The sequence below is a fragment of the Rhododendron vialii genome, chromosome 3a (assembly GCF_030253575.1).
Source record: "Rhododendron vialii isolate Sample 1 chromosome 3a, ASM3025357v1".
Taxonomy (NCBI): Eukaryota; Viridiplantae; Streptophyta; class Magnoliopsida; order Ericales; family Ericaceae; genus Rhododendron; species Rhododendron vialii.
In genome coordinates, this window is record NC_080559.1 from 7,704,406 (window position 1) to 7,731,887 (window position 27,482).

The 27,482-nt window shown below is 39.7% G+C and overlaps 1 protein-coding gene across 1 annotated transcript; it reads right to left on the minus strand.

Moving 5' to 3' along the window:
• Window positions 1-346: 346 nt before the first annotated feature.
• On the minus strand, window positions 347-25,973 carry LOC131318552 (ankyrin repeat-containing protein At5g02620-like). Its single transcript, XM_058348411.1, has 4 exons — window positions 25,527-25,973; window positions 24,091-24,359; window positions 23,119-23,391; window positions 347-1,335 (listed from the first exon to the last, which is right to left on the minus strand). The coding sequence occupies exons 1-4, from the start codon at window positions 25,861-25,863 to the stop codon at window positions 622-624; spliced, it is 1,593 nt and encodes a 530-aa protein (XP_058204394.1). The 5' UTR covers window positions 25,864-25,973; the 3' UTR covers window positions 347-621.
• Between the last annotated feature and the right edge of the window lie 1,509 nt (window positions 25,974-27,482).

Sequence of the window (27,482 nt, forward strand, 5' to 3'; positions counted from 1 at the left end):
TTACGAGGCCACTTAATGAAATATTTTAAGATTACTGAATGGTTCGGATTATTTTTGTGAGACCCCAATCGAAGTGGGCCTCACAAAGCAATCTTTGCACGATCTATGCACATATTATAAGAAGGTTTCTTTATCTGTTTGGAAAAAATTAGCTAGGGAGGGACCGAGGAGCAACTATGTATGAGCAATCGCTACCCCATTTTTCAAACATTCCCCGTTATTACAGTAGCATTTGTTGCAAATATTCTTACTATATAGATTTGTCCGTGGAAGCCTAATATATTAGTTACTTTAAAGTAATCTTGCGTCCATATATATGAAGTAATTATAATTTAATAACAGTATAAGAACTAAAACACATTGACCATTTGCAATAACATGCAACAAACCGAATACTCATTCACAACCATACAACAAATATATGGCATCCACAACCTCACAACTATACAACAAATACATATATGGCACCCAAAACCATATAGACAAATACGCAAAGAAGAAGGATTTAGCTTCTTTCATGCTACTTCACACCATGGGCTAGTGCACACGTATGAATTTCACAAAAAAACTGCACAGAGTCACACAATAAGGGTCTCACACAAGCGTATGTTACAGTACTCTTTATTTAAGATTGGCGACCACGCCAAATCCGCTAGCCAATTTGCAGCAATCATCCAGGCCCACAAGCACAAATCCGTCGGCTTCGAATAGAATCCCAAAGTACAACAAAGACAAGCTAGCAGAAGCTTCCCTCGCATTTATCCTCGCTAATTCTATTTTTGGGGTAGCTCTTGGAGTTGATTTGCAACATCCATAACATGCTGTAACGAGTTTTACCAACTTCTTCATCAGCCATACCAAGAAGTGGCATGAGTGAAGCACCACAACAAATGCACATAGACCCATCCAACCAAGCACCAGTCCATAAAGTACGGCCGATGGAAGTTGTCTTGAGGTTACTAAACCAACTGCTACCACATAAGCTGCAACCATGCATGAAATTTTGACATACACAGTGAATACCAACAACCATGTCAAGAACTTGTTTTTCATTGGGAATCCAGTCATGGCCAGCATAATAGTGCTCAACGATGCTCCTAACACTATGGTGTTAAGGGACAAGTAAATTTCATAAGCGCCATATGTCGTAGTGTCCAAAATGGCTATTCCCGCTTTGTGCGGCCCATCCGAAGGAGGATCTGAATATTCCGAGGAAGGAGACTTGGCGAGCGAGTCGTCTGTTGTATCTTGCCAAAAACCACCAGGCGGACTCATAATAGATTGATAAGCCATCGTTGCCGTTAGGGTGGCTGCCGTTATTAAATGGCCGCGTGCCTGTTGGCATGGAACGTGTTACATATATATTAATAGGTAATGATAACTTTTTTTAACACGGAAGGATAAGAGAGTAATTCCATTTTCCACCTCCACTAGTCAATTGAACATGTTACATACATACATATACATACATACTGATAAGCCCTCGATAGTGTATATAAATGGGCTTATCGATACCAATTTTGTCCCTATTTCGTGCATAATTTACTTTAATTAGTTGATATTGCGCGGAGTTGGTGTTTTTGGCCCTTGCAGGTTAAAGGAGACAATAAGGCGTTTTGAACGCCAAGGAAATCAACCCGGAATTATCCAAAGAGCCGAGACCATGTGCACCCCGTTACCAAGTCCCAAGGATTGTTTAAAGAAGTGTCGAAGAGTGTTCGGGATGTCAAAGGGGCTGTTGGAGGGAAGAAAACAATTCGGAAGCTTTCTGCCAGCGATGTACCTGTACCGATAAAAGCTGTACGTGTACATCGCGGACAGATTTGGTTCAAAATGCTGTGAAACAAGCGATGTACCGGTACTAGGTTTGCACGATACCGGTACATCCTGGAAAAAAATCTACTTTTTGTGCCCGACTTTTGTAACTTTTTAGGGGCATTTAGGACCTTTGTAGCTCATTTTTAAGGGGCTTTAAATACCCCCAGACCTGAGGAGAGTAGGTCATCTTCTTCTTTTGCACTTTCTCTCTCTACCTCCATTAATGGAGCTCCCACCTCTCTCTTCATTTATGCTTTGAGCAAGGTTTTTAGGTGCGATCCATTTACTTTCGGAGCTTTTGGTCTTCATTAAAGTCGTAAGAAATTTCATTCTCTTCGAGGATCTTGTATTTATTTCGAATTTACTCAATGTTTGGTATTTTCCTTATGTTTCCCCTTGCTCATTTCGTTGCCCCTTTCAATATGAGTGAGTAGTGTAGTAAGGATAGGTTGTGGGATGGTTAACATCCCGTAACCAAGGATGTAGGTTGTTCTTCTCTTGTAAAATTCCATTTTCTAGCTTAAACCTTAGGACTAATTTTATGTACCAAAACTTAGAGGTGTTAATCTTTTTGATCAAATGTAGGCAAGGGCTAAGTTATTTGCCACATTTGATGCTTGGAGCTATGTCCCTCTTTGTGTTTGTTAAAATGAATCAAAAGAGCCCTAGTCATGTTTAACACCGTTGTTAAGAAGAGAAGAATCGAGTTCATCCTTACGTTATGGGTGTTAATTATCCCTAAACCTAGCCTTTAGTTTAATCTCCGGTTAAAAAGCCGTAGTTAGGTTAAGTAGCCACTTTCTAAATCGCTCAGTTGGCCGTCTCAACGCCAAACTTTGGTTGGCGGTCCTAACGCCAAAATTCTCTACGCAAGCTAATCTTCGAGCCAAGTTATGGATGCGCTCCCTGTGGATTCGACCCCGGACTTCCGGGTTTTATTATGCTTTCAACCGACCTAGCCCTACGCTTGGGGTATTCTTATTGCAACACACTTTAAGGTCGCAAGCATTTTTGGCGCCGTTGCCGGGGAATCAATTGGTAGCTAACTTGGAGGTATTGCTTTACACCGCACTGTAAGTATTCCATCTTTTGTTTTTAATTTATACTTTTATCTTTGTAGTAGAATGGCAACCGCCAGTGTTTTTAGTGCTAGGCCGAGCATGCTTCAAGTGTTGCCCCCTTTTCATGGCTTAGCCTCTGAAAATCCATGTGCGCACATCGTAGAACTTGAGGAGCTTTGCATGAATGATAAAGTGGCCTTATTTCAGATATTTCCATCATCTTTGAAAGATAGGGCTAAGAGTTGGTTTGATTCATTGAACCCAGGATCAATAGTTACATGGCAAGATATGGAAAATCAGTTTTTCAAAAAGTTTTCCCCAATTCATGAGACTCATATGCTGCTACATGAAATCGTAAATTTTTATCAACTTGATGAAGAGCCTTTTGCATGTTGTTGGTGGCGGTTTAGATATCCCATACTCTATTGGTCGCAGCATTGCTGTGAAACAAGGCACCTTATTCCCATTTTCTATAAGAGTTTAAATTCTACAACGCGTCAGCTTGTAGATGAGATGTTTGATGGTGTATTTTTGGATAAAACCGCTAATGAAAATTGGGATTACTTTGATCAATTGGCCGAAAATTCTGAATCTTGGGTTTGTGATGTCAATGTTGAAGAGACCAACTTAAATGTTGAGGAAGAGGAAATAGAGCCGTTTATCATTATTGAAGAGCTTGGTTTAGATTTGAAAAAAATCTCAGAGTTAGGATGCTATGATGAGTTTAATGTCCAATGTTCTCCTCATGAGAATTCTGTAGATGTTGTTGGCACTCCCGTTGAGTCTCCACCATTCCAAGATTTTGTGGGAGTGGAACATATTGATTTTCTTGGTGTTGATGACTTTGATTTGGTTTACCATCCTTACATTGTAGATTTTGTCAACAGTCTGAAACTCAATATAGTTTGGAATGCTCACTTTGTCGAACTTAAATTTCTCAAACGACTTCGGCAATTACTTTACTCAAAGTATCTATTTTTGTGGTATGGCCGAATTCAATTTTTGACCAAAATTTTGGAGTGGAGTGATGTGCTCATGGTAATAGCTCTTAAAGGCACAATCAATGTTCGAAATCCATGTTTGACTGAAAATGTTTGAGCTTGGCATTCTAGTTTTTTTTGTTTTGTTTTTTTTTTTTGTTTTTCTCTTTTGATGGTCTGGTATAGCCACCTGTCTCTAACTCAAAGTTGTTGTATGACTCGTTCTACGGCGCTTTGAGTGAAACATGGGGAGAAAAGTAGTACCCGTTCAATCACGTGACGATTCGGTGGATTTAAATACTTGTTCATAATAATTTTTGTTGCCGGGCTACCACGAGCCGGCGGTACTAATGTCATTTGTCTCTTAGTAGATAGTCGGTTCTTAAGTCTTTTGCAGGGCAACACGCTACCGCACCAGCCTTGGTAGTTTGGGTCTAGAAGCCGGGGTGAGTGAGGCATTCAGGAGCCCTAAGCATGGGTGCGACTATGTGTCGCGGTTGTAAGCCCAAGAAAGCTCCGGCGATGGCCCTGTGCGACTAGCTATGGTTCCGAACGTGGGGCCGAAAGAGTGGGCCTTGGAAGCGGTTTCGATGATGAATAGAGGCGATGACCCAAAATCCTCCAACTTGGTCGAGGTATAGGGTGGTTGACATTCCACCCCGTCGGTACTTTTGTTCTATCCCTTTCCTTATTTTTATGCTTTTTGCATTGAGGACACTGCATATTTCAAGTTGGGGGGGATGGATTATGCTTTTAATTTACGTTCTCAGTTCTGCATAGAAAATTTTAAAATTTTTTGTGCAATTTTCCCTTATAATTAGTGATTTCAAGTGTTAGATACTTAGATTATGCTCACTTTTTCCCTAATAATGGCAAGAGTCGTGTACCCCATCAAATTTGATCATGTGTTGAATCCACGTGCATGCATATATGTGAACTTTGTTGAACAAATTGAGCTCCAAGTTGTGTCAAGTAGCATGCATCGCCTAGAGTTGAAGTTCGTTTTGAAGCATCCCATGCTTGTTTGTCTCTTTTTCTGCACTTGCGTAAATAATTCCCCGTTTGTTCATGCTTGAGTAGTGTAAATATCTTTCATGCATCATAGTGGAGTTGATTGGCATACGTAGGAAATGATGCAAGGCATTTTTGCTTGATTAGACCACAAAAGAGTCCCCTCGTCCTTAATTTTGAACCGAAGTCCGAGTCTCCATTTATTGCTCAAGCTTAGGGAACCGGATGTTTGGAGGGTTGTGTAGAATTGTATTTCAATGAGTTAAGGAAGTTTGGGGGTGGTGTGGATGTTTTAAGAGTGATCGGTAACTTGTACTTGGTTGGAAATTTTTTGAAGATTTTGTGTGTGATGCTCTCTTTCCTCCCACTATAGACCCCAAAACCTCAAATTTTCATCTCCATCTTTCATGCCCTCGGAATTGGCTCCTTAATCTCTCTCACTACAATTTTCACCTCAAATGACCCGATTCCTCAAAAAAAACGAAAGGAAAATCAAAGAAATGCTATGAAAGAGCAAAATCAAATTTGAAAGAGGATTTACTATTATGATGAGAGGATTGGTTAGACCTCCGGGCTAGCATACATTCCGGATGAGAAAAAGTCTGATTGAGAGGGAGAGCTTGAGGCTCAACACCGTGAAGAGCCAGATGAGGATGACGGTGTGGTAGAGTCGGTGGTAGTAATTCTAGTATGACTTAATTAGTAGTTTTTCTTTATTTTTCATAACTTTGTTTGGTGTTTGGCCGGCAAGTGGCCGTGTCTTGGGTAGTTTAAGGGATGGTAGTGGCCAAGGGTAGTTGAAACCAAGCTGAAAATTTTTGGCCGCTACCCTTTTTGTTTCCCTTTTCTTGGCACCAAGGTCATTATAAGCTACTGAAGTCCTTAGTTGATCCTAATGTACGCTAGTCTAACTCCTTTTGATGCATAGTCGATATTGAATGCTAATTTAGGATGAAATTTCCGTTTGGCTTAGTTTGTTGTGAATAATTACTTAGCTCTTTTCGCTCGGCGCTCTTTTGATTAGCATGCATAGCTTTTTGTTTCCTGCTATTGCGATTCTTGCTAGCGCTTATCATGGGATGTTCTAATTTATTACTTTGTGCAAATTCATATCAAAGTACGTTCTTTTGAGTCCTGGAATTGAAATTCAAGGTGAATGTATGTTGCTTGGCCGTTGGCATTATTTGTTCACCTTAGTTCATTGTATGCACGTACGTGGGTTGCATGTGATTGAGTTTGAAGGGGTGTTGATTGTGGACTCTTGACGTATCCTAAGTTGAGCATAATTTCGTATTTTGTTTCGGGGGAAAATTGCATAGTATAGTCATTTACTTTTTGTTTAAGTTTGCTAGGGACTAGCAAAGTCCAAGTTGGGGGGTGTGATAAGCCCTCGATAGTGTATATAAATGGGCTTATCGATACCAATTTTGTCCCTATTTCGTGCATAATTTACTTTAATTAGTTGATATTGCGCGGAGTTGGTGTTTTTGGCCCTTGCAGGTTAAAGGAGACAATAAGGCGTTTTGAACGCCAAGGAAATCAACCCGGAATTATCCAAAGAGCCGAGACCATGTGCACCCCGTTACCAAGTCCCAAGGATTGTTTAAAGAAGTGTCGAAGAGTGTTCGGGATGTCAAAGGGGCTGTTGGAGGGAAGAAAACAATTCGGAAGCTTTCTGCCAGCGATGTACCTGTACCGATAAAAGCTGTACGTGTACATCGCGGACAGATTTGGTTCAAAATGCTGTGAAACAAGCGATGTACCGGTACTAGGTTTGCACGATACCGGTACATCCTGGAAAAAAATCTACTTTTTGTGCCCGACTTTTGTAACTTTTTAGGGGCATTTAGGACCTTTGTAGCTCATTTTTAAGGGGCTTTAAATACCCCCAGACCTGAGGAGAGTAGGTCATCTTCTTCTTTTGCACTTTCTCTCTCTACCTCCATTAATGGAGCTCCCACCTCTCTCTTCATTTATGCTTTGAGCAAGGTTTTTAGGTGCGATCCATTTACTTTCGGAGCTTTTGGTCTTCATTAAAGTCGTAAGAAATTTCATTCTCTTCGAGGATCTTGTATTTATTTCGAATTTACTCAATGTTTGGTATTTTCCTTATGTTTCCCCTTGCTCATTTCGTTGCCCCTTTCAATATGAGTGAGTAGTGTAGTAAGGATAGGTTGTGGGATGGTTAACATCCCGTAACCAAGGATGTAGGTTGTTCTTCTCTTGTAAAATTCCATTTTCTAGCTTAAACCTTAGGACTAATTTTATGTACCAAAACTTAGAGGTGTTAATCTTTTTGATCAAATGTAGGCAAGGGCTAAGTTATTTGCCACATTTGATGCTTGGAGCTATGTCCCTCTTTGTGTTTGTTAAAATGAATCAAAAGAGCCCTAGTCATGTTTAACACCGTTGTTAAGAAGAGAAGAATCGAGTTCATCCTTACGTTATGGGTGTTAATTATCCCTAAACCTAGCCTTTAGTTTAATCTCCGGTTAAAAAGCCGTAGTTAGGTTAAGTAGCCACTTTCTAAATCGCTCAGTTGGCCGTCTCAACGCCAAACTTTGGTTGGCGGTCCTAACGCCAAAATTCTCTACGCAAGCTAATCTTCGAGCCAAGTTATGGATGCGCTCCCTGTGGATTCGACCCCGGACTTCCGGGTTTTATTATGCTTTCAACCGACCTAGCCCTACGCTTGGGGTATTCTTATTGCAACACACTTTAAGGTCGCAAGCATTTTTGGCGCCGTTGCCGGGGAATCAATTGGTAGCTAACTTGGAGGTATTGCTTTACACCGCACTGTAAGTATTCCATCTTTTGTTTTTAATTTATACTTTTATCTTTGTAGTAGAATGGCAACCGCCAGTGTTTTTAGTGCTAGGCCGAGCATGCTTCAAGTGTTGCCCCCTTTTCATGGCTTAGCCTCTGAAAATCCATGTGCGCACATCGTAGAACTTGAGGAGCTTTGCATGAATGATAAAGTGGCCTTATTTCAGATATTTCCATCATCTTTGAAAGATAGGGCTAAGAGTTGGTTTGATTCATTGAACCCAGGATCAATAGTTACATGGCAAGATATGGAAAATCAGTTTTTCAAAAAGTTTTCCCCAATTCATGAGACTCATATGCTGCTACATGAAATCGTAAATTTTTATCAACTTGATGAAGAGCCTTTTGCATGTTGTTGGTGGCGGTTTAGATATCCCATACTCTATTGGTCGCAGCATTGCTGTGAAACAAGGCACCTTATTCCCATTTTCTATAAGAGTTTAAATTCTACAACGCGTCAGCTTGTAGATGAGATGTTTGATGGTGTATTTTTGGATAAAACCGCTAATGAAAATTGGGATTACTTTGATCAATTGGCCGAAAATTCTGAATCTTGGGTTTGTGATGTCAATGTTGAAGAGACCAACTTAAATGTTGAGGAAGAGGAAATAGAGCCGTTTATCATTATTGAAGAGCTTGGTTTAGATTTGAAAAAAATCTCAGAGTTAGGATGCTATGATGAGTTTAATGTCCAATGTTCTCCTCATGAGAATTCTGTAGATGTTGTTGGCACTCCCGTTGAGTCTCCACCATTCCAAGATTTTGTGGGAGTGGAACATATTGATTTTCTTGGTGTTGATGACTTTGATTTGGTTTACCATCCTTACATTGTAGATTTTGTCAACAGTCTGAAACTCAATATAGTTTGGAATGCTCACTTTGTCGAACTTAAATTTCTCAAACGACTTCGGCAATTACTTTACTCAAAGTATCTATTTTTGTGGTATGGCCGAATTCAATTTTTGACCAAAATTTTGGAGTGGAGTGATGTGCTCATGGTAATAGCTCTTAAAGGCACAATCAATGTTCGAAATCCATGTTTGACTGAAAATGTTTGAGCTTGGCATTCTAGTTTTTTTTGTTTTGTTTTTTTTTTTTGTTTTTCTCTTTTGATGGTCTGGTATAGCCACCTGTCTCTAACTCAAAGTTGTTGTATGACTCGTTCTACGGCGCTTTGAGTGAAACATGGGGAGAAAAGTAGTACCCGTTCAATCACGTGACGATTCGGTGGATTTAAATACTTGTTCATAATAATTTTTGTTGCCGGGCTACCACGAGCCGGCGGTACTAATGTCATTTGTCTCTTAGTAGATAGTCGGTTCTTAAGTCTTTTGCAGGGCAACACGCTACCGCACCAGCCTTGGTAGTTTGGGTCTAGAAGCCGGGGTGAGTGAGGCATTCAGGAGCCCTAAGCATGGGTGCGACTATGTGTCGCGGTTGTAAGCCCAAGAAAGCTCCGGCGATGGCCCTGTGCGACTAGCTATGGTTCCGAACGTGGGGCCGAAAGAGTGGGCCTTGGAAGCGGTTTCGATGATGAATAGAGGCGATGACCCAAAATCCTCCAACTTGGTCGAGGTATAGGGTGGTTGACATTCCACCCCGTCGGTACTTTTGTTCTATCCCTTTCCTTATTTTTATGCTTTTTGCATTGAGGACACTGCATATTTCAAGTTGGGGGGGATGGATTATGCTTTTAATTTACGTTCTCAGTTCTGCATAGAAAATTTTAAAATTTTTTGTGCAATTTTCCCTTATAATTAGTGATTTCAAGTGTTAGATACTTAGATTATGCTCACTTTTTCCCTAATAATGGCAAGAGTCGTGTACCCCATCAAATTTGATCATGTGTTGAATCCACGTGCATGCATATATGTGAACTTTGTTGAACAAATTGAGCTCCAAGTTGTGTCAAGTAGCATGCATCGCCTAGAGTTGAAGTTCGTTTTGAAGCATCCCATGCTTGTTTGTCTCTTTTTCTGCACTTGCGTAAATAATTCCCCGTTTGTTCATGCTTGAGTAGTGTAAATATCTTTCATGCATCATAGTGGAGTTGATTGGCATACGTAGGAAATGATGCAAGGCATTTTTGCTTGATTAGACCACAAAAGAGTCCCCTCGTCCTTAATTTTGAACCGAAGTCCGAGTCTCCATTTATTGCTCAAGCTTAGGGAACCGGATGTTTGGAGGGTTGTGTAGAATTGTATTTCAATGAGTTAAGGAAGTTTGGGGGTGGTGTGGATGTTTTAAGAGTGATCGGTAACTTGTACTTGGTTGGAAATTTTTTGAAGATTTTGTGTGTGATGCTCTCTTTCCTCCCACTATAGACCCCAAAACCTCAAATTTTCATCTCCATCTTTCATGCCCTCGGAATTGGCTCCTTAATCTCTCTCACTACAATTTTCACCTCAAATGACCCGATTCCTCAAAAAAAACGAAAGGAAAATCAAAGAAATGCTATGAAAGAGCAAAATCAAATTTGAAAGAGGATTTACTATTATGATGAGAGGATTGGTTAGACCTCCGGGCTAGCATACATTCCGGATGAGAAAAAGTCTGATTGAGAGGGAGAGCTTGAGGCTCAACACCGTGAAGAGCCAGATGAGGATGACGGTGTGGTAGAGTCGGTGGTAGTAATTCTAGTATGACTTAATTAGTAGTTTTTCTTTATTTTTCATAACATTGTTTGGTGTTTGGCCGGCAAGTGGCCGTGTCTTGGGTAGTTTAAGGGATGGTAGTGGCCAAGGGTAGTTGAAACCAAGCTGAAAATTTTTGGCCGCTACCCTTTTTGTTTCCCTTTTCTTGGCACCAAGGTCATTATAAGCCACTGAAGTCCTTAGTTGATCCTAATGTACGCTAGTCTAACTCCTTTTGATGCATAGTCGATATTGAATGCTAATTTAGGATGAAATTTCCGTTTGGCTTAGTTTGTTGTGAATAATTACTTAGCTCTTTTCGCTCGGCGCTCTTTTGATTAGCATGCATAGCTTTTTGTTTCCTGCTATTGCGATTCTTGCTAGCGCTTATCATGGGATGTTCTAATTTATTACTTTGTGCAAATTCATATCAAAGTACGTTCTTTTGAGTCCTGGAATTGAAATTCAAGGTGAATGTATGTTGCTTGGCCGTTGGCATTATTTGTTCACCTTAGTTCATTGTATGCACGTACGTGGGTTGCATGTGATTGAGTTTGAAGGGGTGTTGATTGTGGACTCTTGCCGTATCCTAAGTTGAGCATAATTTCGTATTTTGTTTCGGGGGAAAATTGCATAGTATAGTCATTTACTTTTTGTTTAAGTTTGCTAGGGACTAGCAAAGTCCAAGTTGGGGGGTGTGATAAGCCCTCGATAGTGTATATAAATGGGCTTATCGATACCAATTTTGTCCCTATTTCGTGCATAATTTACTTTAATTAGTTGATATTGCGCGGAGTTGGTGTTTTTGGCCCTTGCAGGTTAAAGGAGACAATAAGGCGTTTTGAACGCCAAGGAAATCAACCCGGAATTATCCAAAGAGCCGAGACCATGTGCACCCCGTTACCAAGTCCCAAGGATTGTTTAAAGAAGTGTCGAAGAGTGTTCGGGATGTCAAAGGGGCTGTTGGAGGGAAGAAAACAATTCGGAAGCTTTCTGCCAGCGATGTACCTGTACCGATAAAAGCTGCACGTGTACATCGCGGACAGATTTGGTTCAAAATGCTGTGAAACAAGCGATGTACCGGTACTAGGTTTGCACGATACCGGTACATCCTGGAAAAAAATCTACTTTTTGTGCCCGACTTTTGTAACTTTTTAGGGGCATTTAGGACCTTTGTAGCTCATTTTTAAGGGGCTTTAAATACCCCCAGACCTGAGGAGAGTAGGTCATCTTCTTCTTTTGCACTTTCTCTCTCTACCTCCATTAATGGAGCTCCCACCTCTCTCTTCATTTATGCTTTGAGCAAGGTTTTTAGGTGCGATCCATTTACTTTCGGAGCTTTTGGTCTTCATTAAAGTCGTAAGAAATTTCATTCTCTTCGAGGATCTTGTATTTATTTCGAATTTACTCAATGTTTGGTATTTTCCTTATGTTTCCCCTTGCTCATTTCGTTGCCCCTTTCAATATGAGTGAGTAGTGTAGTAAGGATAGGTTGTGGGATGGTTAACATCCCGTAACCAAGGATGTAGGTTGTTCTTCTCTTGTAAAATTCCATTTTCTAGCTTAAACCTTAGGACTAATTTTATGTACCAAAACTTAGAGGTGTTAATCTTTTTGATCAAATGTAGGCAAGGGCTAAGTTATTTGCCACATTTGATGCTTGGAGCTATGTCCCTCTTTGTGTTTGTTAAAATGAATCAAAAGAGCCCTAGTCATGTTTAACACCGTTGTTAAGAAGAGAAGAATCGAGTTCATCCTTACGTTATGGGTGTTAATTATCCCTAAACCTAGCCTTTAGTTTAATCTCCGGTTAAAAAGCCGTAGTTAGGTTAAGTAGCCACTTTCTAAATCGCTCAGTTGGCCGTCTCAACGCCAAACTTTGGTTGGCGGTCCTAACGCCAAAATTCTCTACGCAAGCTAATCTTCGAGCCAAGTTATGGATGCGCTCCCTGTGGATTCGACCCCGGACTTCCGGGTTTTATTATGCTTTCAACCGACCTAGCCCTACGCTTGGGGTATTCTTATTGCAACACACTTTAAGGTCGCAAGCACATACATACATACATATACATACATATACATATACATATACATACATATACATATATACATATATATATATATATATTGAACAGCAAAGAAATTTGTGAAAAAAATCGAAATGTTTCTTATAGTTAGTGTTTGTATCAACTTGGTCCCTGCAGTTTGAATTGGCTCGATTTACACTCTGTAGTTTTCAGTTTGTTCTAACTTGGTTCAATTACTAACTGTCGTTAGACTTCGTTAACCCCAGCTAGGAATGGGCCCCTTTTCTAAGGTTAAAACAGTAATCTGTCATTCTCCTCTTACCCTAATATACATTTAAACCAAAACACAAAGCCTCATTGTTCCATTTTCCATTTTTTTCACTGCTTTAATTCTCCATTTGTCGCGCTCGGAATTTTACCTTCGACTGAAATGTGTCTTGTTCGCCTTCAGAGGGAAGGAGTGAGAGGGATTGGGGTGTGAATAAGTGATCTGATTCCTATGGAGTGCTACGTGGTTCTTGAAAAAAAAAGGAAAAATGTGGAGTTTTGTGTTGTATAAAAGGGGCTCGGATATTTTTGAAAAGTGTTTGAATTTTAGAAAATGAAGTGGGTTTTGTTTTAAAAAGGGATCAAGCTTTTATCAAGCTGCCTACATATCTCCGGATAAAGGAGAATCAGGTCCGGGCCATAGTTCGGGCCACAAAAGGGATTTAGAAAAAAACTTAGAGTGTCCACCGGGCATAGAGTTTAGGTGTATCTGGTCACCTCTTGAATATTAAAAAATAATTCAAGTATTTTAGAAAAAAGAACACGGGTCAGAGAACTCGATTTTTAGAAGAAAAAAAAGTGACTCCGTCTTGCATTTTAGGAAAATGCTTTAGATCTGCTAGGTTAGAGAAGAAAGGGTTCGGTAATCACTAGAAAAGGAACCCATTTGTGTCTAGGGTTAATGGAGGCTAACGGCAGTTAGTAATTGAACCAAGTTGGAACAAAATAGAAACTACAGAATGTAAATCGAGTCAATTCAAATTGCAGGGACCAACTTGACACAAACACTAAACTACATGAACCATTTCGATTTTTTTCCCAAGAAATTTTATTCATCTTTGAAAAAGTATCACAAAGATTAAAGAGAACAAGAATATAACGACACCACAACCCGAAAGCAAATATTCCAACAAGGTTGGCACATAAGCCTCAGAATAATCATATGACATCCTAGACCATGTTACATATATAATAGTTCATGATAGCTTGAAAAAGTGGGTTTTGAGTTCCGACCCCAAGCATGCACCAACTAATTCGGGTTCAAGTCCATTGTCCACTAATATGAGGATCCAATCAGAACCAGGGGCTAAACTCTGTATAGAATTTGACCTTACAAATATTTTTGATAGTACATGGTTGGGAGTTCAATATAAGACCCAAAGTTTCACAAGGCCCCCTATTTGTGTTGTTACTGTAAGACTGTGTCTCAAACATAATACTACTCATTATATACACCCGTTTGGGCCTGAAAAAGGATTTGAATCGTTTTATTTGGTTGTCTCATCGAACTTCTTTTGCACATAAAAGATCACACTAATCGAAAACCGTTTGTCACATGATTTAAACATGTTTATCCAAAGTTTATTATCAGAAATCATGCTAGCCATTAATTTTTGTGACACAGTATTTAGGTCATGCTTATACCGATGTCCCAATGTTATTATCCTGTGGGCACGCGCCCCGAAAAATTTTATTTGTTAAAAATCGGATGCGGCCCCTTTTTGGAAAGGCATGGCGAAACGCCTCGATTCAGAGTCGCCACTCGAGTTTTAGCGGTGAAAACACCCAAGGAACCGAACTCGAAAACGTTTGCCACGTTTGTTTGATTTTGAAAAGGCGTGGACCGGTCCGTCGTCACCTTCGATATCTGAGGTTCGGAAGCCAGGTTACGAGAGGGGAAGGATTTTATGGCATCCCTTCTCGCCCAATCCGGAGATCGGTCTCTACTCGGGCATTTTGTAAAATCGTTTGCATTTTTCTCTCATTTGGTCACTTTTTAGCCAGTTAGGGCGGGGGAACAATTAATGGGGATGAAAACTGTAACAGCTTGCAGTTTATATGACAAAATATGTATGGATGGTTTGATTGCAATACCAAATATAGATTGAGAACAAGCACTGAGCAACCCGAGCAAACTGCAGTATGCTGTCACAAAGTGACGTGAGCAGATCCTACCAGCATGCACTGGCCGAGCCACCGCATGCTGGTTTAGACGTGCGCACGCCACTTAACAACTGGCGTACTCCACTTCTTTGCTTACTCAGTCTTTGTTTGCAACCCTCTGGGCTCTGGAGGACCAGCGCACACCCAGGACAAACCACGCAGTCAATATATTACAGATTATATAATAACAGGCAGAAGGAAGTGCTTTAGGCCATGAAAGAATACAGAATACCCCAAAACAATATGGGGACAGAAAATAGGCCTAGGTTAAGCTCAGATGCAAAGGCCAGCCACTGAATCCTGAGACATACCGCCGTACGCTAGTCATAGACAGCCGTACGCCGGTTTGTCCTTCTATTCTTGTGTTTGGCTTTGCATCGTCTAGGCTCTGGAACATGACCAGAAGGATCCCAGAGGCCTCTCTATAACAGATATGAACAAATATTGAATATTACCGCTAAAAATTTCTAAATACAGAAAGCAGTAAGCTGGTTGTTAGCATGCAAGGGTGATTGACAGAAATAAAAGTAAGCTAAAGGGATGATCCATGATCCCCACGCCAGTATTGCACGTTTTTACCATGACTGGCGTACGACATACCATGACTGGCGTGCGCCATATTCCGTCTCATACGATTGTTGTATTTTATCAGTTTAAGGCCAGGACTAGCATTGCTTACTAGCCTGGGCCTTACTGATCCCCCTCAGGAGCTGAAAATAGAAAAGAACGTAAATGTGGTATACCTTTCGTATTGAAGTTTGGAGATGGTTTTGAGCTTTAGAGGTTGGAGATGGAGGTTGTATGGTGGCTGAGTATCAGTGGGACGTATGGAAGTGGGTTGCTCTCCTTTCTCTTTCGATGGAAGAAGAGAGATAGAGAGCTTGAAGAAAATGAGAGGGAGAGAGATTACACCTCTTAATGTGGCTAACCCCTTTGCAAATGAATGCAAGGTGATAAACGCGTAAATGTTCACATACGCGCCCCTTAATATATCCTTGCTAAGTCTATTTTTATATTATTACTTGCAGATTTATGCTTAATTTGTGTATTGTAGGTATTTGGAGGATTTGGTACAAAAAGCGCGAAATTAAAATATTACACGGTGTTGGAAGTTGGTCCTTTGAAGCTGTCAAATTCAATTGGTAGATGCTAATCTTGACGTTCAAAGCAAGTCGAAAGCCATGGGATTTAATTGTTTTCAAGGTTATAAGTTGCTCATGATCAAGAAGCCAAATCAAGCGGTGTAATTTTAATTCCAATGGAGGCAAATCAATTACATCTTTGGAAGGGAAATAATTAGATTGCCATATCGTGCACTCGGTGATTAAAATAGGAAACAAATTCAAGACACGGCTGAGATTGAGAATACACTATTGGGATTTTCTAATTAGGTCTAATGGGGGCCAATAGGGTTTTAAGTGGGACGGCAGACGTGGCTTATAAAATGGACGAAGGACGGGGCTGCGCCTGGGGGAGTTGTTTATTTATTTTTCAGTAGCAGCTTTTGGACTTCTTCCCACGGACGAAAAAAAAGACAGAGAGATTGGGGCTGCCGTGGGAAGGAAAAGAAGGAAGAATTGGGGCTGCCGTGATTCTTCTTGGGATCACGCAACCGACGGGCTGCGGCACATTTTGGTTTTACAGTAATGTTTTCTTTTTCTTCCAAGTTTTGAAGCTTTGTTCAATTTCTCGCACACTAGTAATTCGTTTCAGTTTCTGTTCTTTAATAAAGTTGTTCTTTGGTATTTGTTTGATTTGTATCTTTTATTTATTTCGTATTTAGAAGCATGTTTCAAATTAGGGTTTCTTTCGCTTCTTGCGCAATAATGAGTGAGTAGTTTTTCTGAGGTCTGGTCGCTAGGTAAAGGCGCGCCGCAACCCAATTAGGATTCGTCTCGCAATTTTCTGCACATTAATTCAATTAAATAAATTTAGTTGGTGAAAACTACGTCCGTTGGACGATCCGAGGCATTGCCAGGGCTCATGTGAGCGGGAACGGGGGACCAAAACCTGTTCGCCGCTGTGTACGGGACCGGCAACCTTAGGATTCGCATTCTTCGGGGTTTCCAATTCTCCCTAAATTTAACCATTTTTTTAGAACTATGAAAAGCGAGCGGATTCTGATTGGGTAGCGAGCGCCGGATTCCCTACGACCGCGCCTCTCTTTTTAATCTTTCAAGCAATTTATCAGTAGCATTAGTTAATCAATCAACCAAAGATTAGGGGTGGCTACCTAAGAGCCCGTTTAAATTATAACAACCCGAGTTTTTAGTTAGCACACATCACCGTCCTTAGTGGATTCGACTCCGGATTTACCGGATATTGTGCTACATCGGTTTCCGCCCTACGCTTGGGGCAACCCATTAATTTAGGATTAGGAAATCGTTAAGCATTTTTGGCGCCGTTGCCGGGGACGGTAGCGTGTGTTAAGAATTCGGGTAGTTATTTATTTATTTATTTTTTTTAATTTATTTTTTATTTTTTATCGTTGAAAAGCAAAAAAAAAAAAAAAAAATGGCCCATTTTGCGGGGAGGTATGGAGGTTATGCAAAACAATTTGATTGTTCAGTGTCGCTTCCTATATTTTATGGTTTTGCATCAGAAAATCATTTTTCGCATGTTCATAAACTTGAGGAAGCTTTTGCTAGTGATGAAGTGGCTCTTTTACATGTATTCCCAGCATCTTTGCGTGATAGTGCTCTAGATTGGTTTAATTGTTTGAGTCCAAGATTGACATGGGGTGAGATTGTAATACAATTTTTCAATCATTTCAATCCCTCATATGAGACTCACATGCTTTTACAAGAACTATCAGATTTCTCTCAACATGATGATGAGTCTTTGTCACAGTGTTGGGAGCGATTTAAATTTGTTGTATTCTCTTGGACGTTTAATTGTGAGCTTGGCAGTCTTCTGGTTATCTTTTGCCGTGGTTTAAACTTTAAGTCATGCGAGGTGGATTTTAGGTCCACTGACGAATTTCTGGATAAAACCCCTGAAGACGCTTGGGATTTCTTAGATGAATTAACCCAAAAGCTCCAATTTAGTGAGTAGACGTATGGGTAGGGTTGCGGGGTGATTAGCACACCATAGCCAGTTCGGACACTGCTTCTATTTTCAAACAATGTAAAAATGATTTAACATAGGAAAAATACTTCCCGCGGACGAACTCGGGCATTGTCGGAGCCTATGTGAACGGGAGAATGGGGGTCCAAAACTCATTCTCCGTTGCGCATGGATAAACGGCGACCATAGGGTTTCGCATCTTGCGGGGTATCTTTTCTAATCTTAAATTGAACATTTTTAAGAACATCGAATGGAGCAGGTTATTCTGGACTGGTTGCGAGTGCTATGAACCCTACAACCGTACCTTTCTTTTAATTATTTGAAAAGTACAATCAATTTTTAGATTTTTGTAATCTCAATCAAATCAACAAGGGGTGGCTACCTGAGAGCCTATTTAAATTATAACAACCCGAATTTTTAGTCAGCACACATTACCGTCTTTGTGGATTCGACTCCGGACTTACCGGATATTATGCTGCATCGGTCTCCGCCCTACGCTTGGGGCAACCCATTATTTTAGGTCTAGGAAATCGGTCAAGCATTTTTGGCGCCGTTGCCGGGGATTTCTTAGATGAATTAACCCAAAAGCTCCAATTTTGTGAGTTGACTAAAAGTTCTGAGGATACCAGTTTTGATGCTAGAGAAAAAGAGGAAATAGAATCGCTTCCCGAGGATACCAATTCTGATGCTAGAGAAAAAGAGGAAATAGAGCCACTTCGTGAGGATATTAATTCTGATGCTAGGGAAAAAGAGGAAATAGAGCTACTTCCTAAGGATTTTGATGCGAGAGAAAAAGAGGAAATAGAGCTGTTTGTTATTTGTGAAAGCTATATGCCTTTTGAGGAGTCATTGCCTATAGTTGCACTGAATAATCAAGTACTCTCAGCTCTAGATTGTGCCACCCCTGCTACTGAATCTACACTTTCGCAAGAGTTTTTAAATGTGGAGCTGATTGATTTTCTTGGTGTTGATGAATTTAATTTAGTTTATCATCCATATCTTGTGGATTTTGTCAACAATTTGAAAATTGATCTAGTTTTGGCTATACACTTGTTGAAATTTAAATGTCTAAAACGAATTCGGCAAATGTGCTACTCGAAGTATCTTATCTTATGGCATGGTCGGGTTCAATACTTGATAAAAGGTGTAGAATGGAGCGTTATGTTCATTGTCTTAGCTTTCATTGGCATGATAAATGTTCGGTACCCACGTTTGGCTGCTTATACTTTTTTTTTTTTTTTTTGGTCTGGTATAGCCACCCGTTTCTCGCTTGAGAAATGGGAAGAAAAGTAGTACTCGTGTCTTTCGCGTGAAGAAAGTGGATGTTTTTTTGTATTTTATTTTTCTTTCTTACCTTGTTTATTTCTTTTAGTTATTTTTCTTGCTGTTTTGGAGGTTAACATTTTGCAGGTTGTTCGATTCAAGTTGGGGGGTATCCCTCACTCTCTAATTTACTCTGCTTAGCCCTCCTTTCCGAGGTGATATCTCTCCTCTCTTTTTTGTTTATGTCCGATCTTTATTTATTTTTATTTTTTTTATGCTTTCAATGCGGACATTGAATAGTTCAAGTTGGGGGGAGGAATCACTTTGTTCTTTATCTTGTTAATAAAAAAAATTTAAAAATTAAAAATACTTGTTGGATCTTTTCTACTTGAGACTTGAAGATTGCAATGTTTACTTGTTGGTTGCTAGTGTTGAGAATTGTTGGGCATTACTTGAATATGATATTGCATGTTAGTTCTTTTTGCTAACTTGGCGATAGAAATTTATTCTGGCATACATTCTTAGCATCTTTGCATTGCACGTTTGTTGGACCTTGACTGTTTGTGAGTTGTGACTTGAGTGCTTTCAATGGCTAGATTAGTGGAGACTTATGCCCATGTGAGCTTTAGTGCCTTATCTTTCTTTGGAGTGGTGTCACATAAACTCTTCGTTTGTCGTAAAAAAAAAAAAAGAAAGAGAAAGAAGCTTAATCGTTGTCGATCTCATTATCTTTGTCGTCAAGTATTGGGACTTAATGCATGCCTATTATATCTTCTTTTGGGAATGGAAAGTTATATGGTTGTATTGCCCCTAGGAGATGATAATAGGCCATCTTTGCTGATTGAGCCGGTTCGTTTCTTTTTCTTAAATACTTATCTTTGCGAGCCACATTGAGCCTCTTGCATGAGCCTTTTTCTTGTTAAGCTTTACCAACCAAATTGTGTCTTGAGAATGGCGAGCTAATCATGTGAAGATTAATTTTTGAAGAGAATGGAGGAAGTGTATTTGAGAGAGTTGTGCTTGAAATGTGGTGTATTCTTTCCCATAGCTAAAAATAAAAAAAATTGAGAAAATAGAAATAAAGAAAAAAAAATAGAACTTGAATGAAAAAAGGGAAGACACCCTTGCATTTGTTTGAAAAAAGAAACGTGTGAATTTCACTGGGGAATTGTGTGAAGGGTGAAAAATAAGAGAGATGTGGCGGAGTTGAAAAGAATGATAAGAGGGTACACATTGTTACACTTGCCCTATGTTGTTATAGCCGATTCTCGGACACTTCTTTATGATTTATCCTAACCTTTGAAGCACTTTTCCTTACCCAATGATATAACCGAATAAAAGTCCTATTTGATCTTTGGGGCAATGGGTTATGGATCGATGGATAGATAGTCTTTAATGCTTGACATTTCTTTCATGAAGATCATGTGTCTACCTTAAAAAGCTTTCTATTCGTGTCTAAGTGTGCTGGGTACTTTGATTCTTTATTGCAAAACTTTCGCCCGCACACATTGAGAGTTTATTAAATGCACCTTGTTTCGAGTGTTTTCTTTTGTTGAGTGCATGACACGGTGAGAATTGAAGTCGAGACTCGGTCCGGAGAGAGTACTTGGTTGTGGTTCACTTGTGGTTAAGGTCTTTGCTCACACACGCTAAGGTTTGGTGCCATGATTTATTTCTATGTTTTGATAGCCTCTAGAACTATTTTCGCATATGCTATATTTTTGGCATTGGCGTATCAAAGAGTTGCATTGCAGTTCCTTTTTGAGTTCCAAGTAAAGGGATCCGCGGTGTTTTGTGGATGATCACGGCTGAAAATCCTCACGAGACTTCACTCGTCCTACCGGGGCTGCCTGGGGGTTTAAAAGAACTATCAATTTTAATTTGTTTTCTTTAGTTGTATTTTATTTTCTTTGCTCGGGACTAGCAAAGTGTAAGTTGGGGGGTGTGATAAACGCGTAAATGTTCACATACGCGCCCCTTAATATATCCTTGCTAAGTCTATTTTTATATTATTACTTGCAGATTTATGCTTAATTTGTGTATTGTAGGTATTTGGAGGATTTGGTACAAAAAGCGCGAAATTAAAATATTACACGGTGGTGGAAGTTGGTCCTTTGAAGCTGTCAAATTCAATTGGTAGATGCTAATCTTGACGTTCAAAGCAAGTCGAAAGCCATGGGATTTAATTGTTTTCAAGGTTATAAGTTGCTCATGATCAAGAAGCCAAATCAAGCGGTGTCATTTTAATTCCAATGGAGGCAAATCAATTACATCTTTGGAAGGGAAATAATTAGATTGCCATATCGTGCACTCGGTGATTAAAATAGGAAACAAATTCAAGACACGGCTGAGATTGAGAATACACTATTGGGATTTTCTAATTAGGTCTAATGGGGGCCAATAGGGTTTTAAGTGGGACGGCAGACGTGGCTTATAAAATGGACGAAGGACGGGGCTGCGCCTGGGGGAGTTGTTTATTTATTTTTCAGTAGCAGCTTTTGGACTTCTTCCCACGGACGAAAAAAAAGACAGAGAGATTGGGGCTGCCGTGGGAAGGAAAAGAAGGAAGAATTGGGGCTGCCGTGATTCTTCTTGGGATCACGCAACCGACGGGCTGCGGCACATTTTGGTTTTACAGTAATGTTTTCTTTTTCTTCCAAGTTTTGAAGCTTTGTTCAATTTCTCGCACACTAGTAATTCGTTTCAGTTTCTGTTCTTTAATAAAGTTGTTCTTTGGTATTTGTTTGATTTGTATCTTTTATTTATTTCGTATTTAGAAGCATGTTTCAAATTAGGGTTTCTTTCGTTTCTTGCGCAATAATGAGTGAGTAGTTTTTCTGAGGTCTGGTCGCTAGGTAAAGGCGCGCCGCAACCCAATTAGGATTCGTCTCGCAATTTTCTGCACATTAATTCAATTAAATAAATTTAGTTGGTGAAAACTACGTCCGTTGGACGATCCGAGGCATTGCCAGGGCTCATGTGAGCGGGAACGGGGGACCAAAACCTGTTCGCCGCTGTGTACGGGACCGGCAACCTTAGGATTCGCATTCTTCGGGGTTTCCAATTCTCCCTAAATTTAACCATTTTTTTAGAACTATGAAAAGCGAGCGGATTCTGATTGGGTAGCGAGCGCCGGATTCCCTACGACCGCGCCTCTCTTTTTAATCTTTCAAGCAATTTATCAGTAGCATTAGTTAATCAATCAACCAAAGATTAGGGGTGGCTACCTAAGAGCCCGTTTAAATTATAACAACCCGAGTTTTTAGTTAGCACACATCACCGTCCTTAGTGGATTCGACTCCGGATTTACCGGATATTGTGCTACATCGGTTTCCGCCCTACGCTTGGGGCAACCCATTAATTTAGGATTAGGAAATCGTTAAGCAAAGGGGGGTATTTATAGGGGAGAGAGACTGAGATCAGCCTGGTGCTAAGGCCCTGTTTGGCTGGTTTGGGTCAAAAAGGGAGCCTTCCCATGCATTAAATGCATGGGACTAGTTGATGGGGGGTGTAGGAGAGAGGGGGAACGGGCCTGGCCGATCTAATCATCAGGGGCTACTGTGGCCGACGTCAGGGTGGCACAGAAGTCTCGTCCATGTGGCTGAATAAAGTTGCTATGACTGGGTTTGACTGGCGTGCGCCACACTTGGACCGGCGTGCGCCAGTTATAGCTGAGTCAACGGTCGATGACTGACACGTGGCAGCTAACTGGCGTACGCCTCCAATACACTGGCGTATGCCAGTTGGGTTTTGCTGGGGCTGTTTGGCTCTGGTTTGAAAGGGGTTTGAGAGAGATTAGGGACGCTCAAAGCTCAAACACAACATTATCCTCAGACTGTTTTCGACTATAATCATCATTGAGGAAGTAAAAGATCGACAAATAACGTTATTTGGACAGTCCAGAATGGGGTGTCTACATATCCATGTCCGAATTTTGTTGTACGCGACAAGCTCGAAGAACCAAAAGAGAAACGATTCAAATAAGTTTTTGAGCTCGGGATGATCAGGGGCACAACAAGACGGATCTGGTGATTACATACATCTACGGTAACACTGAAGTTTGCTTGAATCAGTAGTTAATTATATATAGTTTGATGAAAAAAGTCATTTATAGCAATGCATGCATGTGTATGAGTGTATCTACATAAAACTCTAGAAACTCAGAAAGAGAAGGGGAGAGAGCGAGAGAATGTGAACCATCAAAAACAAAAACCAAAAGTACCTCTTTGAGCCAGCCAGGGTCGACCTCGAACCTTTCCCAAAACCAAGAAATGCATTTCATAAATATTACTCCAGCTTTACCGCAATGTTGAGTACAAGGAGATTCAGAACCGGATTTATGAACACCACCTTGCAACAGATCCCGAATTTCCTTGGTTTTAAGATCTCTGCTATAAGGACAGCGCTCCACAATATCCAGAGCTGTACAACCGTTATGGTTCTTGTCATTGATGCGGTCTTTGACATTCTTTATTCCCAACAAATATTCTATGGTCTGCATATCCAAAGTGTCATTAGTGTTCGAAATTAATGACACAAAATTAAGAGCAGGAATTAAAAGCAATTAAAGGTTGAGGAAAAAATTGACTTAATTTTCCTTCCCAGTTTCTTTTTAATGAATTGCAGAATTGGTATCCAGCTTTCGGTGGGGTGAAAGTCGAACCCTAGACCAAAAGATTCTTAGAGATTTCTAATTTTCATTTGATTACCATTGCGCCAAGTCTATGAATTGAATTTCTCTTTCTTTTTTTGGTCAGAAATGTTAAACAGGGATAAAGGGATGCGAAACTGTTGAGCGCAACTTGTAGCGGTGCAATAAGAGTCAATTTTTCTAAAAGCTGTCAACTCTAACTTTTGATGTAGGTGAAATTATACAATAGTCTGAGAGTACCGTCATGTGGTACTTCAGACCACTTTACAATCACATTTTTTTTGTGTAGTCTACCACTACGTATATAGACCCCACAAGAATGTGTAGTTGTAAAATGATCTGGAGTATCACGTGACAGTACTTCCGAATTATTGAATAATTACTCTTGACCTAGTTGGGGGTCTCATCATCTCGATGAGATTTATCACTTTTTCGTTATGCAAGAAAATCAGAAAAGGACACACAAACAACAAATTAACCACCGAGTTTGGTCCCTTTTAGTCATGTTCGTGAGGGTAACTACAGGTATACACAAATACTTACATCCACTTGTTTGAGGGCTACAGCATGATGCAAGATGGTATTGCCATCATTGTCTTTGGAGTTGAGGAGATCAAATTCCATGTTCTTGCTTTGCAGATATTGCACTAGTGTCTTTAAAGCTTCTAGCCTGTTGTAATTGATTGACAAGTGCAGAACACTCTCCCCTGTACCTAGTTGTTTGTCATAAACTGAATATGGTTGGGCCTCAAGTAGTTCCTGTATAACCTCTGCTCGCCCTTTCATGACCGCCAAGTGGAGAGGGGTTCTACCTGTTGGAATACTTGTTTTTCATAAAACTTCTCTTTTTTTAACAATTCTCTGCTTTCGTTTTCTTCATCTCTTTTTCTGTTTTATATTTGTTATGGGCCATTGGGTTGTAATGGGTTGTATTGCAATATTCAAAGGGAAAATGACCGCCAAGGACGTGTTTTAATAATTAATACCCGTCAAGTACATGCTGAGAACATTTGTTAATACTGAAAATGTCCTTAACGGATATTAATTATCAAAACACGTCATAAGCTATCATTTTTCCATATTCAAATGGATTGATTATTGGGCTAATATGTTGGGTGGGTGTTCATTTTATTTTGGATTTGAGTGTCTAACAGATGGATGAACCTAAAGTTTTTACATCTGTTTAAAATTATTAAAAAATAAATAAAATTGGTTGTCATGTGACCATCTTGTGGGGATGGCAATGGGACAGGGCGGATTTTGCCATACCCAACCCTAACCCCAAAAGCGCAACACGGCCTCGAACTTGCCCCGAACACTAACCAGGTAATGTATATGGCTGACCCATACCTACCCTGGTCGAGGAACTAGTTTACCCAATCCACCCCGCCCCATAAAAATTGAGAAACAAATTGTGTAAACTAAACTAAATATATACAAAATTGAAGGAATAATATAACAAGTGTTACATAAATAAGTCTAGTAGATGGGATGTCTATTTAATTTCTTTTCTTATAATGATGGTGAATAAAGAAGGGAAAAAGTATAATTTCTTAGTAAAATAGTGGAAATGTATGGATAAACATGTAATTCTTTTAGTATAATAGTGGAATATGAGTAAAACATTGATTTTTTTATCTTAAATCATTTCGGGGCGGGTTTGAGGCGGATAATAAAATCATATAATGTCATTCCAAATCCTACCCGATCCCGATCGAGTTTTTCTTATTTTCCCGAACCCACCCTGGTATCTAAAGAATTGACGAATCAAGGTGGGCTAGGGGCGGGTTCGGGGTGGGGACATGATTGCCATCTCTATTGACCAAGTTGTAGAGCCACCAGTGAGTGTACACGAAGTCACAAAAACACTAGAGGAAAGTTTCTATAAGTATCAGGTTAGAATCTAAAAGCAGAAAGCAACGAGAGAAAAGAACTGCTATATATTAACGAAGAGCTAGAGAGAAAATTAACATGACTACCATCTTGATCACGAGCCATGCAGACGCCGGGGTTCACCCGTAACAACTCGTGTACAATCTTGAAGTGGCCCTCGGTGGAAGCCAAGTGGAGGGGTGTACACCGTCGCGAGTCTAACTCGGCGGCAAGTGTTGGTTTCCAACTCAGAAGGGCATTCGTGAACTCCAAATGACCGCGCAATGCCGTTACGTGCAAGGGGGTGTCATTGGAGAAGCACTCAGTCGGGCTAGCTCGGTCGAGAATGAGTGGATCTTTCTCAATCAATGCTTTTAACGTTTCGACACTTCCACTCAAGCAGGCTTCATAGAGCCTTTCAGCCACTGCTTCTGTCTCGCTCATTATCGAAAATATTTTAACCTTTTGTTCGATAAGCAAAGAGAAATATTCAACTAACTAACTCGAAACAAGTAAATGCAGCATGGGGGAGTAAGGAAAAAAAAAACTGCAATGAAATCAAGACGGCATGCAAGACCTTCTTCTATAGGAAAAGTCAATCACTTTGCCAACCACAAGAAAACAATATTGATAAAAGGTAGAGCATTTCTGTCACGGTCAATTTTTTTTTTTTAATTACATGGAAGTCTTGGTCAATACTTTTAATCTCGTTCACTCATTTTTCATTATGTTTAGTCAGTTTCATGCATGGAAATTGTATACTATTTTTATTTGTCCTTTTGTCCAGTTTTTTTTACATTCCCGTCGAGTTTTTTTTTTTTTTTTACAAATCCGTGATTCATCTTGAGAGAGGTATTGAAAAACTAAAAATTAAGACCAAAAAAACTAAGAATAATCGACTAAAAAAGGATTTAAAAAAATTGAGTCTTGTTTACAGTTTGTTCAACTCGATTTATTTTTTTATGCTTTTTTTCAATTATAGCTACTCGTCGAGCCCAATATTTAATCCTAACTATTTTTGACAACTAAAAAATCCACTAAACACCAAGTATACAAACATATGTAAGAATAATACTCAAAGTTGCTCCATAAATCTAGCTAATTCCCATAGTACTCATAATCTTTGAAATAAATTTTTTAATAAGATTAAACAAAAAGTCATTCTATATAACAAGAATGTCTGGTGCTTTTTCCCAAAAATTTTTATTTGGTCCACAAAAAATTTGAAGCAAAACCAAAAAAAATAATAATTTGACATAAGAGAAATATTGCCAAAAAAAAAACCTAAAATTGCCTTTTCTTTATTCTTTGAAAAACAAGAGCAAAACGTGTTCGACCTGGCTACGGTGTGCTAATCATCCCACGGCCCTACCTAAACGACTACTCATTCATTATTAAATAATAAGCAAAAGAAACCCTAATTTGAAGCATATTTTTATTACGCTAAATGAAAAATAAACAAGAAAAATCAACTAATCAGAAACAGCGAATAACTTTTATAATAACAAAAATTAAAAATGAATTATCGAAGTGCGAGTAATTGAACAAAGCTTCAAAACTTGAAGAAAAAACTCAGAAAAAAAGCAAACAATATTCAAAACAAATAATCATACAAGTATAAAACTCCATTGAAATAATGGACTAAAAGCTTGCAAAGAATAAGAGGATTAAACCCCGAAGCCCTTTGTCGTTTCTGGATTCAGCCCCGGCAGCCCCGTTCTCTGTTCGTCGGCAGCCCCCGTTCTTCATCTTTTTCCTCCAAAAAGTGCCACTCCAAACCAAAAAACCCCTTTCCTTATCCTCTGTAGCCAACTAAAATAATAACCCTCGCGGGCCGGCAATTTCCTTAGGCCTAATTCATTTTTTCTTTTGTTCAAGACTTTGGTCAACAAAGTGGTAATAAAATGGTAGCCTTTTGAGGCCCACCAAGACATGCAACGGTAGGAGCAAATATAATACTGTATGACTCAATCCATCATTTAATCGGCTTTTAACCTATTAAGCATTCAAACACCTACAATACAAAAATCAAACATTAAAAGACCAAGTAATAAAATAAATAG

What these genes read in the sequence shown, in the direction of transcription:
- LOC131318552 (XM_058348411.1), bottom strand. Translation starts at nt 25,863, where the DNA reads ATGAGCGAGACAGAAGCAGTGGCTGAAAGGCTCTATGAAGCCTGCTTG. An exon ending in CATGGCTCGTGATCAAGATG is followed by an intron (nt 24,360 to 25,526) that starts GTAGTCATGTTA and finishes GTATTCCAACAG; the next exon opens with GTAGAACCCCTCTCCACTTG. An exon ending in TAGCCCTCAAACAAGTGGAT is followed by an intron (nt 23,392 to 24,090) that starts GTAAGTATTTGT and finishes TTGGATATGCAG; the next exon opens with ACCATAGAATATTTGTTGGG.